The 19767-nt window shown below is 41.5% G+C and overlaps 2 protein-coding genes and 2 pseudogenes across 5 annotated transcripts; 3 read left to right on the top strand and 1 right to left on the bottom strand.

Moving 5' to 3' along the window:
- Window positions 1-75: 75 nt before the first annotated feature.
- Window positions 76-3744, top strand: HCF152 (Tetratricopeptide repeat (TPR)-like superfamily protein). 2 transcript variants are annotated; one of them, XM_059572061.2, is made up of 2 exons: window positions 76-2505; window positions 3656-3744. In XM_059572061.2, the coding sequence occupies exon 1, from the start codon at window positions 209-211 to the stop codon at window positions 2486-2488; it is 2280 nt and encodes a 759-aa protein (XP_059428044.2). In that variant the 5' UTR covers window positions 76-208; the 3' UTR covers window positions 2489-2505; window positions 3656-3744. The 2 variants fall into 2 exon arrangements, with proteins under 2 accessions (XP_059428044.2, XP_059428045.2); XM_059572062.2 differs by having other exon boundaries at window positions 3614-3685.
- LOC132162396 (disease resistance protein RGA2-like) lies at window positions 2430-8191 on the top strand (annotated as a pseudogene). Its single transcript, XR_015909398.1, has 4 exons — window positions 2430-2505; window positions 3614-5371; window positions 5894-6499; window positions 6711-8191. The product of XR_015909398.1 is annotated as a disease resistance protein RGA2-like (transcript).
- A 3887-nt stretch (window positions 8192-12078) lies between these two features.
- On the top strand, window positions 12079-16679 carry LOC132162055 (dnaJ protein ERDJ3A-like; annotated as a pseudogene). The gene is made up of 5 exons (XR_015909397.1): window positions 12079-13198; window positions 13607-13678; window positions 14033-14535; window positions 14634-14973; window positions 15284-16679. The product of XR_015909397.1 is annotated as a dnaJ protein ERDJ3A-like (transcript).
- LOC132162394 (receptor-like protein 6) lies at window positions 15752-18112 on the bottom strand. The gene is made up of 5 exons (XM_088511419.1): window positions 17715-18112; window positions 17475-17566; window positions 17110-17413; window positions 15996-16782; window positions 15752-15784 (listed from the first exon to the last, which is right to left on the bottom strand). Exons 1-5 carry the CDS (start codon window positions 18110-18112, stop codon window positions 15752-15754), a joined length of 1614 nt encoding a protein of 537 aa, XP_088367545.1.
- Window positions 18113-19767: the final 1655 nt, after the last annotated feature.

The raw sequence follows: 19767 nt of genomic DNA, 5'->3' as shown, positions 1-19767 counted from the left end.
AAGAAAGAAAAAAATCTGATCCAACTGCAAAAATAGTCTAGCAGCCAGAACGAGAGGACAGAACACTCTCGACGTAGTACACTGTCTTCCACCCACGAACCTGCAACGGTCTCTTTTTCTCTCTCTCTCAGTTATCTTCTTCTCCTTGAAGAGCTTTCCTCTCCTCCCATCCTTTCCCACTCCTTTTTGCTCCCCAAATGGACAAGCCATGAACGCTAAACTACCACAACCGCTTCCACCAACCTCCTCCTCTTCATCAAATTCCTACTCATTCCCACTAACCCATACCCTCTATCTCCACTGGGCCTCTCCTCCGCCCTCCTCCTCCACCGCTATCACCACCACGTCCAAATCCTCGCGCTCATTTCTTGTGCACGCCGCAACGAACCACACCAGCCCAACAGACCTCTCTCTCACAGCCACCGCCGCCACCGAACCGGCCAATTCTTTAGACCAAACACTCCTAGCTCTCCTCCGTCAAAGGAAAACAGAGGACGCCTGGATAGCCTACACCCAGTGCACTCACCTTCCGAGCCCCACTTGCCTTAGCCGCTTGGTCTCCCAGTTGTCCTACCTAAACACCCAAGTGGGCCTCACGCGCGCCCAGTCCATCATCACCCGCCTCCGCCACGAGCGCCAGCTCCACCGCCTCGATGCTAATTCCCTCGGCCTCCTCGCCGTGGCGGCCGCCAAGGCCGGCCACACGCTCTACGCCACCTCCATCGTCAAGTCCATGCTCCGCTCCGGTTATCTCCCCCACGTCAAGGCGTGGAGCGCCGTCGTTAGCCGCCTCGCGGCTTCCGGCGATGACGGCCCCACCGAAGCGCTCAAGCTGTTCAATTCGGTGACACGGCGGGTCCGCCGATTCGCAGACCCCACCATAGTTGCCGACTCGCGGCCCGACACGGCTGCTTACAACGCTGTGCTCAATGCCTGTGCTAATGTTGGCGATACTAAGCGGTTCCTGCAATTGTTTGATGAAATGCCTGAGTTTAGCGCTGAGCCGGATGTACTAACTTACAACGTTATGATTAAGCTGTGTGCTAGAGCTGACAGGAAAGATTTGCTGGTCTTTGTATTGGAGAGGATTCTTGAGAAGAGAATTCCCTTGTGTATGACAACGTTGCATTCACTTGTTGCGGCTTATGTTGGTTTCAGTGATTTGCAAACGGCGGAGAATATGGTTCAAGCAATGAGGGAAGGTCGGAGGGATCTTTGCAGGATTCTCAGGGAGAATTCGAGTCAGGAGGATGGAGATGAAGATGGGGATAGAGATAGAGATGGGCATGGAGATGTGTTTACGAAGTTGCTTCCCAATAGTATCGAGTTGGGTAACTCTGAGCCGCCACTGTTGCCAAAAGCATATGCTCCTAACTCTAGAATTTATACAACTCTTATGAAAGGTTATATGATGTCTGGCCGTGTCACCGACACGGTCCGAATGCTTGAGGCAATGCGGCGGCAGGACGATAGTGCTAGTCATCCTGATCATGTAACATATACAACTGTTATTTCAGCAATGGTAAAGGCAGGGTTGATGGACCGGGCACGCCAAGTGCTTGCCGAAATGACAAGAATTGGTGTACCTGCAAATCGGATTACTTACAATATACTCCTCAAGGGCTACTGCGAGCAACTGAAGATAGACAAGGCAAAGGAGCTGCTTAGGGACATGGCTGATGATTCAGGAATTGAGCCTGATGTGGTGTCCTATAACATCTTGATTGATGGGTGTATACTGGTTGATGACAGTGCCGGGGCTCTTGCATTCTTCAATGAGATGCGAGCAAAAGGAATAGCTCCCACGAAGATTAGTTATACCACTTTGATGAAAGCTTTTGCCTTGTCGGGTCAACCAAAGCTGGCTAACAAGGTGTTTGATGAGATGCTCAGTGATGCTCGAGTGAAGGTTGATTTAGTTGCCTGGAATATGTTGGTTGAAGGCTATTGTAGACTGGGATTGCTTGAAGAAGCAAAGAAAATCATTGAGAGAATGAAAGAAAATGGGTTTTACCCCAATGTGGCTACTTATGGCAGTCTAGCCAATGCAATTGCATTGGCTAGAAAACCAGGAGAGGCACTTCTGCTTTGGAACGAGGTAAAGGAGAGATGTAGGGCAAAAAAGGAAGGAGTGAATTGCGATTCTTCACCTACACCTCCACCATTGAAACCAGATGAAGGGCTTTTGGATACTTTGGCTGATATCTGTGTGAGAGCCGCTTTCTTTAGAAAAGCTTTAGAAATAGTGGCTTGTATGGAAGAGTATGGGATACCACCAAACAAGACCAAGTATACAAGAATCTATGTGGAAATGCACTCAAGGATGTTTACTAGCAAGCATGCATCAAAGGCCAGGCAGGACAGAAGGATTGAGAGGAAGAGGGCAGCTGAGGCTTTCAAATTTTGGCTGGGGTTGCCTAATTCTTATTATGGGAGTGAGTGGCGGTTAGAACCTATTGATGGAGATCAAGATGCTTCTGAATTCTGATTCAGTTTAACCCCTTGGTATGTTACTGTATATCGTATTACTGGGTTTGGAATATCCCACCAAAACTGAAAAAGAAAAGAAAAGAAAGCCAATATAAGTTTTGATGTATTTATTCAATTTGGATCTGAATATTATGAAGCCTGAATTTTAGATGTAAAAGATTGTTTTGACTATTTAGTGCACGAATTGTCTCCTTTGTCACCTAACTCATGAGATTATCTGCAAATCTTTCCACGAATTAAACAATTAAAACAGTTTAAACCAGGAAATAGACAATCATGCATATGTGATGAAAACGCATTCGTAGTGATCCCCTTTTTTCATCTCCAGGTCACCACACGAAGAATATTTGTGGCACTGAAAAATTGAAAATCATCTTTTGGATCAGTACTTAAAAAAAAAAAAAAAAAAAATCAATGATTGATTTTTATTGTCTCATCATTCTAGTTGTATAATAGTTTACTAAATAGCATTACTCTTACTCTATGCCAATTAGGGAAAAAAACATTGTTCTTACATAATAATAATAAAATAAAAAAATGTTTTGTCTGGAAGCTAGGAGACATACCTTGGTTTTAAGGTATCCTTTTGTTGCCGTTTCTGAAGCAGCCATCTTCCAAGTAAAGACAAAAAAAATGGCATTGATTTATCAGCTATTTTGCAAAGCAGAGGAAGTAACAAACGTAATTTCGCATCCTTCAAGGCATAGTAGTAGTTGCATCCCAATGAATGGGGAGAGCAGATGAGAACAATTTTATGGGTAACATTCAGCAGATTCTCTTCCTGCGTATGTATCTATGGTACCATAGTTATTAAGGTTGTCTACTTGTCTTATAGTTTGTAAGGTTGTCTACCTGTCTTATAGTTTTTAAGGTTGTCTACTTGTCTTATTGGCTTCTCTTGCTATAGAATATTTGCATCTGCTCCCTTATGCAAATACACATAAATGCAGGATGATCCGGCAAAAGGAATATATTATGTTTGTTTATTATTTTTATATTTTCAAAGAAGAAATATTCTTTCTAAGCTAGCTGTTCCTTATATATTTCACTGGTGTGGTATTCTAGTATACGAACTACAAACACTGAATTCCTCATTCTCCAACACCTCTGATTTTCTCTACAGAACACAGAAATGATGGAAATGGCCTTATCTTCACTTCTACAGGTACTATTTGATAGACTAGCTTCCCCAGCTATAGCACAGCTTCGGGATCTCTGTGGCCTTAAGCAGAATTTTGAGAAGCTACTGCAGTCGCTGCCGATGATTCAAGCTTTGCTTGAAGATGCAGAAGAGCGACAAGAGACAGATAGTATTGTGAAGAAATGGCTGTCAAAGCTCAAAGGCGCAGCTTATGATGCTGAGGATTTATTGGATGAGCTTGCATCAGAAATCATGCTATGTGAGATGAGCAGTAGCATTGGAGATCAGGTACGCAGCTTTCTTCTGCCTTTTCACCCTTCCAAAGATCTCTTTCATATTGCTCGTCATCAACTTCCAGAAATGCTTGTGGCCTTAGATGAGATTATTGAGAAGGGTTTCAGCTTAAATTTGACACAAAAGGTTCATAATACGCTTTCTGAGAGCTCAATTAGCTATAGGGAGACTATCTCTTTAGTGATTGAATCTGAGGTGTATGGAAGAAGGGAAGATAAAGAAAAGATTATAGAGCTTCTGCATACCACCAGCAATGGGAAAAACAGAGGAGATGTTCCAATCATTCCAATTGTTGGAATAGGAGGCCTAGGCAAGACAACATTAGCTCAATTGGTCTACGGTGATGCTGGTTTGATGGGGTGCTTTGATATGAAAATATGGGTGTATGTTTCTAATGATTTTGATATTAAAATGATTATTACAGCCATTATAGAGTCTGTAACACTGAGGAAATGTGAATTTACAAATTTGGATATACTTTCTCGTAAGCTGCAGGAAACTTTATGTGGGAAGAGGTATCTACTGGTTTTGGATGATGTATGGAATGAAGATCAATATAAATGGCAAAGATTTCAAACTTTACTAAAAGGTTGTGTGAAAGGAAGCAAGATAATAGTCACCGCTCGAAGTGACAAAGTTGCATCAATAGTAGGAACTTTCTCCTATCATCTCAAGGGCTTGGCTGAGGATGATTCTTGGGCTTTGTTCAAGCAGTACGCTTTTGGTCAGGGAGAAGGAAGGTCATCCTAACTTGTTGCCAATTGGAAAACAAATTGTTAAGAAATGTGGAGGCGTGCCGCTAGCAGCACGGACCCTGGGAGGTTTATTGCGCGACAGAAGAGAGGAGAGTTACTGGTTGGATGTGAAAGAGAGTGAACTTTGGGAAATGGATGATGGCCAAAGTGAAATTTTGCCGACCCGAAGATTGAGTTATAGTCTGTTGCGACCATATCTGAAACGATGCTTTGCATACTGTTCGCTGTTTCCAAAAAGTTATGAGTTCAAGAAGGAGAAGTTAATCCATCTTTGGATGGCAGAAGGCTTGATTCTAGCAAATAAAGAACGTAGGCCATTAGAGGACATTGGAAATGATTATTTCAATCAACTATTGTGCCTGTCCTTCTTTCAGGAAGTTAAGGAAAGTAAAGATGACGGCATGAAAGTTTACAGAATGCATGATCTCATTCATGATCTTGCCCAATCTGTTGCTGGGGATGAATTCTTGAAACTAGAGCATGCCCCTACTCCAAGCAATCTTGCAAAAACTCGTCACTCATCAATACTTTCCAATTTTCAATCATCTATAATCCCACTAGCCTTGCTGACAGCAAAACGTCTCAGAACCTTGCTTTTGTTGTCTCCTGGAGTCAGCTCTGGGGAGGTTCGTTCTTTTTCACCCACTGATTTCATGTACTTGAGGGTGCTAGATCTAAGTTGTTGTGGAATCAAAAGTGTAACGACCTAGGGAAAAGCGCTAGCCACATCTGCGCTATTACCCCCAAAAGGATTAGTCCATTTGGAGTTTTCCTAGAATTCATTATAAAGCCCAGTTTCACCTAGTAACTAGGCAATGTGGGACTTAGCACCCATGACTATCTTTATAAATTACCCACTCTATGTGGGCTTCTTCTCATCTTCCCAATATGGGACCTGGTGTTACAAACTCCCCCTCTTAAATTCCTGACGTCCTCGTCAGGGCTACGTCATGCAGTGCTCTAATACCACATGACCTGGCGTTAGTAGGTGGCTCTGATACCACTTGTAACGACCCAGGGAAAAGCGCTAGCCACATCTGCGCTATTACCCCCAAAAGGACTAGTCAATTTGGAGTTTCCCTAGAATTCATTATAAAGCCCAGTTTCACGTAGTAACTAGGCAATGTGGGACTTAGCACCCATGACTATCTTTATAAACTACCCACTCTATGTGGGCTTCTTCTCATCTTCCCAATATGGGACCTGGTGTTACAAAAAGATTGCCGGCATTGATAGGGAATTTGATCCATTTGAGATTCCTTGACCTCTCCAACTCTTCAATACAAGAACTCCCTGACACAATCTGTGACCTCTTGAATTTGCAGACACTGAACCTCTCAGGTTGCTACCAACTTCTGAAGCTGCCTGATAGCATGGGAAAGTTGATTAACCTAAGACACCTTAAAATATCTGGATGCGTAAGATTGACCCATATGCCAACCAGGATTGGAAAGTTGGTTCACGTTCAGACATGGCCGATATACATTGTGGGCAGGGGAATTGGGGAAAGCATTGCAGAACTCAGCTGTCTAAACCTAAGGGGTGGACTTAACATTAAATGCTTGGAGAATGTGAATGATGCAGAAGAAGCAAAGACTGCTAATTTGAAAGCGAAGCACCTTCACGTTTTGGGATTATTTTGGGGAGATGATAATGGGAACACGAGATAGGAAAATGACACTGAAAGCCTACACTCAACAGGTTCGTCATGTGGAGATGATAGTGATGCTCGCTTAAGAGAAATGGAAGATATTCTAGAATGCCTTGAACCACATCCAAATCTTAAAAAGCTTTTCATCAAAGGGTATCCGGGCATCAGGTATTGAAGTTTAACACATAATTGATTTTTGTATTGGCTCTCTCAATCGTAGAGACCTTCCTTGCATTGTATAAATAGGTTTCATAATTAGATTACAAACACATTACTGAAGTCTTATTAATTGGACGTTCTGCTTTAGTGGACTTTGTTTTAGTTGCTGATGTAATTGTAGTAGGATTAGAACTCACTTCTTCTTGTGTGCTTACATCAGGTTTCCAAATTGGCTTCTTCCAAGTTTGACTGGGGTTGTACTGACCAATTTCAAAGGATGTAAAGCTTTACCCACCCTTGGGCAGCTTCCATTTCTTAAGAATCTATACCTGCAAGCAATGGAAGGCATTGAGTGCATTGGCCAAGACTTCTATGGCAGAGACATCCAGGCGCCATTCTCTTCTCTCAAAGAACTAACCCTCAGAGATTTTCCAAAGTTGAAAGAATGGTGTGGCAGTAATGGCAAACAAGTATTCCCTTGCCTGGAAAAACTAACTGTAAATAAATGTCCAAACCTGACTTCAGCGCCATTCCTTCCATCTCTTCAACATTTAGAGTTGCAATGTTGCCATGCATTGCTTATAAAATCCATGGAAAATCTGACCTCACTCTCCATTCTTGTGATTGATGGTTTCCCTGAGTTGCCACTCTTATCAGGAGACCTGCTAAAAAACAATATTCTTCTCACCTCTCTGAAGTTTAGCTCATGCCCTAATCTTTCTTTGCTGCCTTTGGAAATAGAGAATCTCACTGCTCCAACATCACTGACCATAAGTTGGTGTAAGGAGCTTAAATCTTTGCCACAAGGATTGCAAAACCTTAAATTACTGGAGTCTTTGGAAATCAGTGACTGCCATAGACTTAAGTCTTTGCCAGAGGATGGTATTCAAGGTTTGAGCTCCCTAAGAACTTTGTCCATTGAGAACTACGATAAGCTGTCTTCTTTATCAACAGGACTGCAATACCTCAGTGCACTTGAGCACTTGAGCATTATGTACTGCCCAAAATTACCTGCTCTGCCAGATGATTTGCACAACCTCTCAGCGCTTCGAAGTTTGAGCATTTTAAGTTGTCCTAGTCTGGTTTGTCTGCCAGAGGGGCTACCTCATATTAAGACATTGCAAACTTTGGAAATTCGTAGCTGTCCTTGTCTCAGTGATTTTTCTTGATGGGTTTGGAATTTTTCTTTTCATAGGACATTGTCAATTTCAGATTGCAATAATTTGACTTCCCTTCCAGAAGGATTGCTATGTTGCAATACACTCCAGCACCTGTCCGTTCAAGAGTGTCCTAATCTGGAGGAGTGGTGGAAGCATAACAGAAGTATGGACGGGCAGAAGACAGCTCACATCTCACACATATACATTGGGTCACCAGAATTCAGGAAATAAACTTGAGAGCAGGCAAATATTCAGGTTAAACAAGAACTTTCCTTCTGATATGTCATTGATGTTTTGACTTCTGGACACTTTCTTCAGTGTCGCACTTCATAGTATACCTTCAAACTTTAATTTTGAATATAATAATTTTATTTTCTACCCTGAAACTGAAGAATTTTTCAAGTCCTTGTTCTAATAGCTATGAGAAACAACGGGAGAAATTACATTCCCATCTAGTGCTAGTACTGCCCCAGTTTTGTGAACTAACTGGAACAAATAGGCTTAAAACACAATAAAAAGTCCCAACTAGTCATAAAAATATACAAGCAGCTAAAATTTTGAGGTTGCATATGATAGTATCATGAGTTTTGTGAGATGATGTAGATCATTTTTAATGTCAATTGATCTACAAAATGGTTGTGTCCTTGATGATTGGTATTACACTATCTTTAGTCCAGAAAAAGTTATGTTGCCCTAAAATTTCTTGTGGCTTAAACAGTCACAATCTTTCTTGGTAAAAGGCCCATTTTCTACAGAAAGGATGAAGGATAACCGTATATACGTACGTATACGTCCTAAAATACTATCCAAAAAAATTAATGACGACCCAAATCTTTATTTATTTTTGTATATTTATATAAAAACTGAATGAAAGAGTTGGTGTGAATCGATCCAAATTGAAGAAAGAATCGAATATTTATTAATCAAATTAGTTATTCCATTATAGTCTGATAGATGTTTTGAAGAACTAATTAATCGGACGAGAATAAAGATAGAGTAATCTACACTTCTAACGTACATTATTATCGAAAAGTAAATTGTTGCATGAAATAAAGGCTAGGTTTTCATAATCTTACCCTTGGTGGTGTTGAGATATATATATATATACTATCCATTATCTTTATTATGCTTTGAAAGTGCAAGCATATATATATATATATATATATATATATATATATATATATATATATATATATATGCTTGCACTTTCAAAGCATAATAAAGATAATGGATAGTAGAGACAGAGGGTTTACAACCTAGAGAAGTTCTTCATTCTCTCATAGCATCCCTGTCTAGCTTTTCATATTTAATATTTCTCTAAATTTTTAACAAAATTCATAAAAAAACATCTTTTATCGAACTCTTTAATCAAAATTAAATTTAACATTTGTTTTAACTTCTCTCCAAATATAAAGACATCAAAAGCAAAAGCCATTTATTTTTTAATATTATTTTGGTTGTTGGGGTGGTATTTTGGTAAATCTCTCACATAGAATCAAAGTGAGTGAGTTTCATGGTAGTTACATTTATTTACTGTTGGGCCATAGATCAGCTCTTAAAGCCCAACGGGTCCCAAAACCGATCTAAGCTAAAACAGAATACCCGACAAGGCCTCGGACAAGCTTTCTCCGAGGAGGCTTCGTAAACCGAGAAGGTCTCGGACACGAATCCGAGACTACTCCTCGGTAGGTATCGGATGCTGAATCCGAGATGCAACTTGAAAGCAAATAGTCAAGAGCCAAGGGTGAAACTATCATTTTACAACTATGGATATGCAAGTATTCAAACTGGTCCCAGTAAATGTTATCTCACATTCAAAAAAGCTCTTTACAGCATAGAAGCTTATCTACCTACAAACAATCCCTACACAAGCGGGATAAAGCTGTTATTCAAATTCAAAAGGTTATTTAACTCAAAATCTTATCACTTTGTCCCAGGATTCTTACCCTAATCAAATAACTGTGAAACAGATATTTAGGGATAGGGATCCCGAGACGTGCAGGAAACAAATTCTACTCCATGCCTATAAATACAAGTCCCGATTTCCATCAAGGGTAAGCGCAATCTTAGCTTTGAAAACTTTGGTTGCTTAGACATTCTTTCTTCACGTTCTGACTTAGGCATCGGAGCTCCCCTGCCTGGACACCACCGAGGGCTCTAATCCTGTTTGTTCTTTTTTGTGTGTAGCTGGAAGTGTCTATGAAGTTGTCAGCACCACCTCTAGGCGTGCCACGTCACCATCTCAGAAAACTGTGCATCAACAGTTTGGCGCCGTTTGTGGGAACTTCATCGAGTTTTCATTTGATCAATTCTCATTATTTCGGTATGGTGACTACACGCTCCCATTCTCTATCGGTGTGTCAGCCTGACATACCTCGCGCGGCTACTGGAGCGCCTCCTGATTTAGCTGGGTTCATGAAGTGGATGATTGAATCCATGAAGGCTTTGCAGAAGCAGAATGAAGATCTCGCCACTAGGCTCACGGTTACTGAAGGCCGAAATAGCCAAAGGGATCAAGAGCGGGAAGAAAGGAGGACCAAAAGACACGAGGATAGGCGCGAGAACGAGAGATGCGCTGAAATCCGTAGGGGGAAGAGGCCTCGAGGTTCCGATCATGAAGATGATGTGAGTTCAATTCAAGCCAGCCATCACACGACCGTCCAAAATGAAGAAGACAGTCAGAGGGCGAATCCCGAGAGGTCTCGTCATACTAGATCTCGACGAGAGCAGTCTCCCCGCCAGGAGGATCATCGCACTGAAGGGCATAGCGAGAGCAACGTTAGTGCTGATTTGCAGGATCTTAAAAGAAAGTACGAAGAGATGGCTCTCCTGATAGCCAATGGTGGAGATCAGTCCATTGCAGGGGAGCTCATGGAGAACACGAACCTGCCCTTCACTCCTCGAGTCATGAATTTTTCCCCTCCCTGACAAATTTAAGATGCCCCGAGTTAATACCTATGATGGCACCGGGGATCCAACAAACCATATGGAGAGTCTTCATGCGCATTTCATCCTTCATGGTACCCCGGATGAAATTTCATGTAGGGCTTTTCCCTCAACTTTGGCTGGAGTAGCTAAAGATTGGTTCGGGAGGCTCCCAGCCAGTTCAATAGATAATTTCAAAACTCTGGGGCGCCTCTTCTTAAGTCAATTCTTGGCTACCCGAAAGAGGAAGAAGAATCCGGCCAAATTGCTATCCCTTGTTCAGGGGAAGGAGGAGTCGTTGAAGGAATTCATGCTCAGGTTTAACCAGGAGAAGCTGATGATTGAAAACCCGAATGAGCAAACAGTACTTGATGCTTTGATGCATGGGGTAAGGGCTGAAGGACTGTTGATGGCGGAGCTGTCGAAAAGTTCTAAGTTAATAACTCTCAGCCAATTCATGAAGAAGGCTAATGAATACATTAATCAAGAAGAAACTGTCAAAGCTCTCATGAAGTCTCAAAGGGAAGAAATCGAAGCCAAGAGTGGTATTGCTTAGGTAGAACCAGCTAGTGTTGAAAAGAAAGGCGAGAAGAATGTGAAGAAATCAGGGAAGGTGGTCCCGTCATACCCAAGGATGGACCCTCGGAAATTGCAAAGCCCGAAGTTCACTCCACTGAATACTAGCATGACTAAGGTATTCATGGAGGTTAGGAGGGATCCTGCCTTCAAATGGCCAAGTAAGTTGAAAGGCGACCCTAAGAGGCGTGACCCTTAGAAATACTGTGAGTATCATCATGACCATAGTCACTTAACCGAAGAATGTATAACTTTACAGCAAGAGATTGAGAATCACATCAGAAACGGGAAGTTGGTGAAATTCCTGGCCATTTGAGGGATCCTGCCTTCAAATGGCCAAGTAAGTTAAAAGGCGACCCTAAGAGGCGTGACCCTCAGAAATACTGCGAGTATCATCGTGACCATGGTCACTTAACCGAAGAATGTTACTTGAAGGAAACCGAGAAGCTCCTAGAAACCGAGAAGTAAGGCCGAGGGAAGATCAGTATGTTGAACCGATACACAATCAACAGGCAGAACCAAGATGGGATCGGGATGCCCATCAGCCTCGGCATCAGGATGTAATAAGGGAAATCCACACTATCTCAAGAGGAATAGCTGGTGGAGGAAGTTCTAGTTCATCTAGAAAAGCTTATGCAAGAAGAACGAAGGCTGATGATGAAGTGTTGTCGATAGGAAGACCTTCAAAAGTTGCGAAGAAGGAGGTCATGACTATATCCTTCTTTGAAGAAGATGCTAGGGGGGTAATATTTCCCCACGATGATGCGTTAGTAGTTATGTTAACGATTGCCAACCATAAAATTCACTGAGTCTTGGTGGATAATGGTAGTTCGGATGATATTTTATACTGGCCGGTCTTCAAACAGATGGGTGTTGACTGAAACAAGATCCAACTGTTTGACTCGCCATTAGTAGGGTTTGCTGGAGAACAAGTCCAGCCAATGGGACTCATATCCCTCCCGGTTACAGTGGGGACAGCTTCTAGGCAGTCTACAACCATGGTGGACTTTTTGGTGATCGATCGACCGTCTGCTTACAGTGCAATCATTGGTCGACCATCCCTTAATAAGTTAAGGGCTTTCTACTTACCATTTGATGATGAAATTTCCTACGGAGGAAGGAGTCGGAGAGGTGAGAGGGGATCAAACCGCAACAAGGAAATGTTATAACATTTCCCTCAAGAAAGCAGACCTTGCTCTGTTGACGGTGGGCGTGGTGGGTAGCCGAAGCAAAGATCCCCTAAATGGAGAACTTGCCGAGCCCTTGGAAGACGTGGAGTTGGGAGAAGGAAAAGTAGTGAAGATAGGAACACAGCTCACCTCGGGAATCCGAGATGCTCTCGTAACCTTTCTCCAAGGAAACATGGAGGTATTTGTGTGGACTCATGAAGATATGCTGGTAATCAGTCCCGATGGCATTCTCCACCAACTCGATGTGGACCCAAGCATGAAGCCAGTGAGGCAGAAGCGAAGAAAGTTTGCCCCCGAGCAGAATATGGCCATCGCCAAGAAAGTAGAGAAGTTGCTCAAGGCTCGGTTTATAGAGGAGGTATATTATCCTGATTGGTTGGCCAATGTGGTACTGGTCAAAAAATCTAACGGAAAATGGAGAATGTGCGTGGACTTTACAGACCTCAACAAAGCATGCCCAAAAGAGAGCTTTCCTCTGCCACGCATTGATGCGTTGGTAGATCAAAAGAATACCAACCGAGGAGACCCCGTATGCTTTGGCTTTCGGGACTGAGGCAATCATACCAGCCGAGGTAGGCTCAGGTAGCTACCGAGTCAAGACCTTCCATCCCGCGACTAGTGATGAAGGTCTCAAACTACACTTGGACTTGTTACAAGAGAAACGAGACCAGGCCCAAGTAACCATGGCGGCATACCAGGAGAAAGTGGCTCGATATTTTAATAAAAAGGTCAAGCATAGAAGCTTCAAGATCGGGGACCTGGTTTTGCGCAAGACCACCATTGCCACCAAAAATCCTGCTGAAGGAAAATTAGCTACAAACTGGAAAGGATCCTACAGAGTGACTGTGCAAACAGGGGTAATTTGAAGATCTCAAAAAGTATTTTGCTGAAAACTATTAATTTTGAGAAGTAGTATTTATGAGAACAGGCTAAGCATTGTCATGTTTTGCCTTTTTGTTTAGTAAGAAGCTACGCGTCATCCCACTTAAACATTGGGTCGCTGAGTTTTGTGAAGAACATGGATCAGCTTTAAAACCCTGAGATTCATAGTTTGGTTTCGAAAAATCTGCTTAGAATTGCATCGTTTGGAAAGGTTTTTGAGTGAATGCATCTGGTTTAGGATAAATGCATTAGTTTGTATTTATGTATATAGATTACAACATTATAACACACACATGTAGGCAAACCTTCATCGAGACATGCATACATACACATATATATATTATAGGTTTGTCACTCACGGTGATTCCTATTATTTTTTCTAGGCTCTCTCTTCAATATCACCCACAAGAACAAAAATAAGGGTGCTCAAGAGAAGTTTGCTGAAATTAATAATGGTATGGTAATTTCTTATTTCTTTTCTGTTGAGGTGCTTCTTTTTAAATAATTTTTTTGAGTCTATTTACATATCCACTATTATTGCTTGTAGCATATAGAACATCTGGATTTGGAGACGAGTACCCTTGTTTTCATCATAATAACAATTTACATTTTTTTTCTGTTGAAATTTATGACCAATAAGTGACTACAATTTCAATTAGTTTTGGTTCCTGGTGTTCATATCTAGTATTAATCACTGGCTTTTATTTTATTTGATCAAGATTCCGTACTTTTGGATATTTCTTGTTGGCCATTCTTTCTTTTTGGAAAATATTGACTTTTATCTTCTTGTTTTTTCATTGGCTTACGAGATTTTATCTGATGAAGAAAAGAGAAAAAATTATGATATGTATGGGGATGAGAAGGGAAGCCCTGGATTTGATGCTGGCCATCCTGGGGACAATGATGGATATACTTACTTCACGAGTGGTGGACCTGGACCGGGACACGATCAGTTTAATTTCAGACCAGATGAATGGCAGAGTATGGGTGGACAGGGAGGTTCCAAGTCATTCTCATTTTCCTTTGGTGGCTCTCGCGGTCAAGATTCATTTGGTTTTGGCATGGATGATATTTTTTCCAACTTTTTTTGTGGTGGTAATACCAGAGGTGGTGGGAGTCGGTTTGGTGGTTCAACCAGGTCTCAATCTTCCCCTAGGAGCTCCCCGAAGAGCATCAGAACCATAAATTCACAGGTCTTTGAAAAAGAAATAGCTGACCGGGGAATTACTTGGCTTTTGTTGTCTTACACACCCACATTGAAGGGGAATCAATCCTAGAGGAGGTTGCCAGCTCACTTCAGGAAGCATTAAAGGTACTTACCTGTTTTTATTTGTTGTCTATGATGTATGCTCTGTCCTTTGAATTCCCTTTGATCATTACATATGCTTAATTTTGTATTCCCTCTGATAGGTTGGAAGCATAAATTGTGAAACAGAACTGTCTTTCTGTAAGGACCTTGGCATATATCCTCGCCGAGAACCCAGGGTGTTTGTGTATTCATATATAGCGAGTGAGAAGGGTTCTCTGGTGGAGTACAATGATGATTTGACTGAAAAATTTGAAATCATTTTGCCAAGAACACTTGCCAAGGTTTTCAAAACGAGCTCACCTGAATCATTTTGAATTTCCCTCTTTGACCACAGAAAAATTACCTAGGGTCATGCTTCTTTCTACCAAAAAGGATACACCCATCATATGGCGAGTTCTCAGTGGGTTGTATCGCAAACGCTTCATTTTCTATGATGCTGAGGTATGTTATGGCTGCCTATTAGCTTATTTACTTATTTTTCTTTTTGTATGGATTTGTATTGGTCTAAACCTGTACTAATTAATGAATTTGATAGGCGTACAGTGTCAGAATTTATTGGAAAGAATGAGATTATATGCTTAAAAGAATGATCACTCTTTCTTGTGTATACTTAGATTGAATGCATTTGTATTGAAACCGTCAATTAGGCTTGGCAGGTTATGTTCCATAGCAAACTGAATCAGATCCTGTCTTATAATGAAAAGGATGCTTGGGCTGTATAAATACTCAAAAAAATACTATGTTTGTGTAGGTTCATGATGTTACTGATCCAACTGTGAGAAAGTTGGAAGTTGATTCACTTCCGGCTATAGTTGGTTGGCTATCAAATGGGGAGAAATTGGCTTTGCATGTGTGCATTCTGCCTTCAAAGGGAAGCCACATAACCCTTTATTTCCTGCATAGGAAGCTTCAGAAAATGTCGCAAATTGCTTGATCATTGGGATTGGCCCCACCAATTGATTGAATGAAAGGTTTAGAACAGAAAGGAACGTCAGACCAACTGCAAGTTGTACTAGAATCTCCCCCGTAAGCTTGTTCCTTGACAAGTCTAAGGACTCCAACTGAGTCAAGTTTGCGAGAGATGGTGGAATTTGGCCAGTAAGAGCATTGTGCAACAAGTTGAGAACATATAGTGATCTAAGTCCTCCGAATTCTTCCGGTATTGGCCCCTCAAGATTGTTGCAAGAAAAGTCAATTGAGGTGAAGATAGTTAGAATCTTCACCAACTCCATATTTCGACCTTTGGAGGTAACTATTATGGAATCATGATAGTAAAAATGATTGAAACTCAAGAATTCAAATTGGGCCCTATTTTCATTATCTATCATTGGCTTCCAGGCAGAAATTTTTGGAATTTTACCGGTAAAATTGTTTGAAGCTATGTCTACAATTTGAAGCATAGGCCAGGTGGCATTAGGATCCGAACAAACAATGGGCCCGTTAAAGTTGTTAGATCGCAATACAAGAGCGCGCAACATGGACAAGTTCTTCAAGTAACATGGAAAGACATCCTCGATGAGATTGTTCCCCACGTTCAAGACCTCCAACTTTGTGCAATTGGCTAGAGACTTCGGTAATGGTCCTCCTATTAGGCTTCCATTGAGATCTAAAGTTTGTAAATTACAATCGTCTTGAAAGGAATCGGGAATTGAGCCAAAAAGTTTGTTTCCCTTTAGATTCCGCACCCCAAGAGTCACACTCTTCTCAATCAAGCATTGGGGTATTTTTCCACTTAAGGAATTATTAGATAGATCTAAAACTTGAAGAAATGTAGCATTGCATATTGATTCAGGGATACTCTCATAAAAGTTATTGCTAGAAAGAAAGAAGAAATAAGCAGAAGTAAAGGAGTCACCAATATTAGCTGGTATTACAGTGTTGAAATGATTCATTAAGAAATCCAAATACCAGGCACGCGGTGGTAGATCTGGGAGTTGTCCTTGGAGCTTGTTTGAACTAAGGTCCAAGACAGCCAAATAAGAAAGATTGGAGAAAAGTCGATCCAGAGTCACCAGCCGGTTGAAAGAGAGATTTAAGTAATCAAGACCACCAAGTTCTCCGAGCCAGTTTGGTATATTTCCGTCAATCTGGTTGTATGAAAGGTCTAGAACGGCTAATTGGGATTGGTATCTCAAGAAATCAGGAAACTTTTTCAACTTGCAAGAAGCCAAACTTATATCGTAAATATGGGGAATGGAAGAGGACAAAGTTGAATTAATTCCATCAGTTCCATTATATTCAATCAATAACCTGTTGAATGAAAGATCAAGAGTTGAAAGATTTCTCAAATGCTAAATCACATTTAGAAGCTGCAAGGAGCCATTGAAGTTGTTTGAAAAAAGGAGGAGGAACTGAAGACAGAGTTCAAAGACAAACATCGGTATTGGCCCTTCCAAGTTGTTGCTACTCAAATCAAGAGTGTCTAGTTGGTAAGAAGAAATGTTGGAAAATTGATTGAGTTGACCACAAAATTGGTTGTTGGAAAGTTGTAAATTTTGCAATTTTGGAAGAGAAAAGAGAGTAATTGGAATACTCCCATTCAGTGAATTGAAACTCAGGTCAAGGCCTACCAGATACCAAAGTTCTCCCCAACGAATGGATGTAATCTGTCCACTTAGATCATTATGAGAAAGTTTTATTTGGGTCAGTTTCTTGGCCGTGCTGAATGATGGAATTGGTCCGATGAATTTGTTCCGTGACACATCCAAATAAAGCAATTGTGTAAGCTTTGCCATTGAGTGTGGCAGTGATCCGCTGAAATTGCAGTGTGAAATATCTATTGTAGAAAACTTTGTAAGGTAACCAATAGAATCTGATATTGTCCCTGAAAAGTTTGTTTTGCTAAGCAACAGAGTGGGAAGAGATCCATTATAAGGAAAATCTGGCAAGGAACCATGCAGTAGTCAATTATAAGACAAGTCAAGAATCTCTAGTGTTGGTACCTGGAAGATCTTTCTTGGAAATGTGCCTCTCAACCCAGAAGAAGTGAGACGCAGCAACCTCAAATTTGTGAAATTTGCGAAGAACTCTGGAACTGGAGTAGACAAATTGTTATTATCCAGATGGAAATCGAGAGGGATTGAAGCTTCAGTAAGGTGGAATCAATAGGGCCTGAAAGATAACAATTTGATAAACTCAACACCCTCAGATTTGGCAGTGAAGATGATAAGGCCTGGCACCACTAATTCCCTCTTGCTGATATGTTTACATCATCAAGAATAAGTTCTACAAGCTCCGTAAGGTTCTGAACCAGCACATTGAGACTTGGATTCTCAAGTTTCAGAACAGGACCTCTCTGGATGAGACTTGGATTCGCAATTTTTAGAAGAGTATCTACCGAGAAGTAATCGGAAGATAAATCAAGAGAAACCAACGTTGTCAAGTGCGAAATTTCAATTGGTATCTGCCCTGAAAAGCCAGCACTTGGTAGGTTTAAATAACTCAAATTTGTCATCTTCTCAAACTCCGATGGAATTTGAGAACCGTTGAAGTTGTTGTGAGCCAAACTCAGGTACTGGAGATTCTGAAGATTGAAGAGGCTGCTTAAGTTATCACGTCCACTGGAGATGGCTTCGTTCATCAGATTGAGACAATAACACTTCCCTCTGATCAGTTTACACCTTCCCAAGAACAGCAATCGGCACTTTGATTCCACCGAACAAGTTTTTCAAACATGGCAGTGTTGAATGTAAGGTTGTTCTTCAATTGGAGCAACAAGGACCTCTGACTGTCCAAACATTGGCCTGCCACCACAAAGATACTGAAGCTAAGTTGAAGTGAGCAAAGAAGCATCAAGAAAAGCCATGAAGAGAATGGATTTCTCATTGGAGGCAGTAATGAGAGATAGCCACGCAATGAAGAATTGAAAAGTTATGAAACTAATGGTGGGTTCAGGAGGGTGAGGACCGATGAACGTGACCTTTTCGGCCTGTGACTCAAGTCTTGGCCGACCAAAAACCACTCGGATTTGGCACGGGACGAAAACCAAAGGCGTAGAATAGGAAGTAGAAGAAGTAGCGATGGATTTGCTTCATTGGAAATGATGAATGTGCAATCTACGAGTAATTGATGTAAACTGGAATGATATTTATATGGAGGAAGATGGAGAGAATAGCAATCAGGAACAGTCTAAGGGGTAGCAAAAGTTGTGGGCTTTGCATGAAGCTCAACCATTGGGTTCACTATTTGCTTTACTTTCCTCTAGCCGTGCTATTTGTCCCAATCCGCTTTTTTGACTTTGAAAGTCTCCCAAGTCCTAAAATCTCTTTCTAGCCTGTGACTCAAGTCTTGGCCGACCAAAAACCACTGGGATTTGGCACGGGATGGAAACGAAAGGCGTAGAATAGGAAGTAGAAGAAGTAGCGATGGATTTGCTTCAATTGGAAATGATGAAAGTGCAATCTACGAGTAACTGATGTAAACTTGAATGATATTTATGTAGAGGAAGATGGAGAGAATAGCAATCAGGAACACTCGAAGGGGTAGCAAAAGTTGTGGGCTTTCCACGAAGCTCAACCATTGGGTTCACTGTTTGCTTTACTTTCCACTAGCCGCGTTATTTGTCCCAATCTGCTTTTTTGACTTCGAAAGTCTCCCAAGTCCTAAAATCTCTTTCCGTCCTGTGACTCAAGTCTTGGCCGACCAAAAACCACTGGGATTTGGCACGGGACGGAAACCAAAGGTGTAGAATAGGAAGTAGAAGAAGTAGCGATGGATTTGCTTCAATTGGAAATGATGAAAGTGCAATCTACAAGTAACTGATGTAAACTGGAATGATATTTATGTAGAGGAAGATGGAGAGAATAGCAATCAGGAATAGTCTAAGGGGTAGCAAAAGTTGTGGGCTTTCCACGAAGCTCAACCATTGGGTTCACTGTTTGCTTTACTTTCCACTAGCTGCGTCATTTGTCCTAATCCGCTTTTTTGACTTTGAAAGTCTCCCAAGTAAAGCAAACAGTGAACCCAATGGTTGAGATTCGTGGAAAGCCCACAACTTTTGCTACCCCTTAGACTGTTCCTGATTGCTATTCTCTCCATCTTCCTCTACATAAATATCATTCCAGTTTACATCAGTTACTCGTAGATTGCACTTTCATCATTTCCAATTGAAGCAAATCCATCGCTACTTCTTCTACTTCCTATTCTACGCCTTTGGTTTCCATCTCGTGCCAAATCCCAGTGGTTTTTGGTCGGCCAAGACTTGAGTCACAGTCCGGAAAGAGATTATAGGACTTG

This window comes from Corylus avellana, chromosome 10, assembly GCF_965113065.1.
Source record: "Corylus avellana chromosome 10, dhCorAvel1.hap1.2, whole genome shotgun sequence".
NCBI classification, from domain to species: Eukaryota; Viridiplantae; Streptophyta; class Magnoliopsida; order Fagales; family Betulaceae; genus Corylus; species Corylus avellana.
Note: the sequence above shows the minus strand (reverse complement) of the source record. Positions and strands in the feature narration are given on the sequence as shown.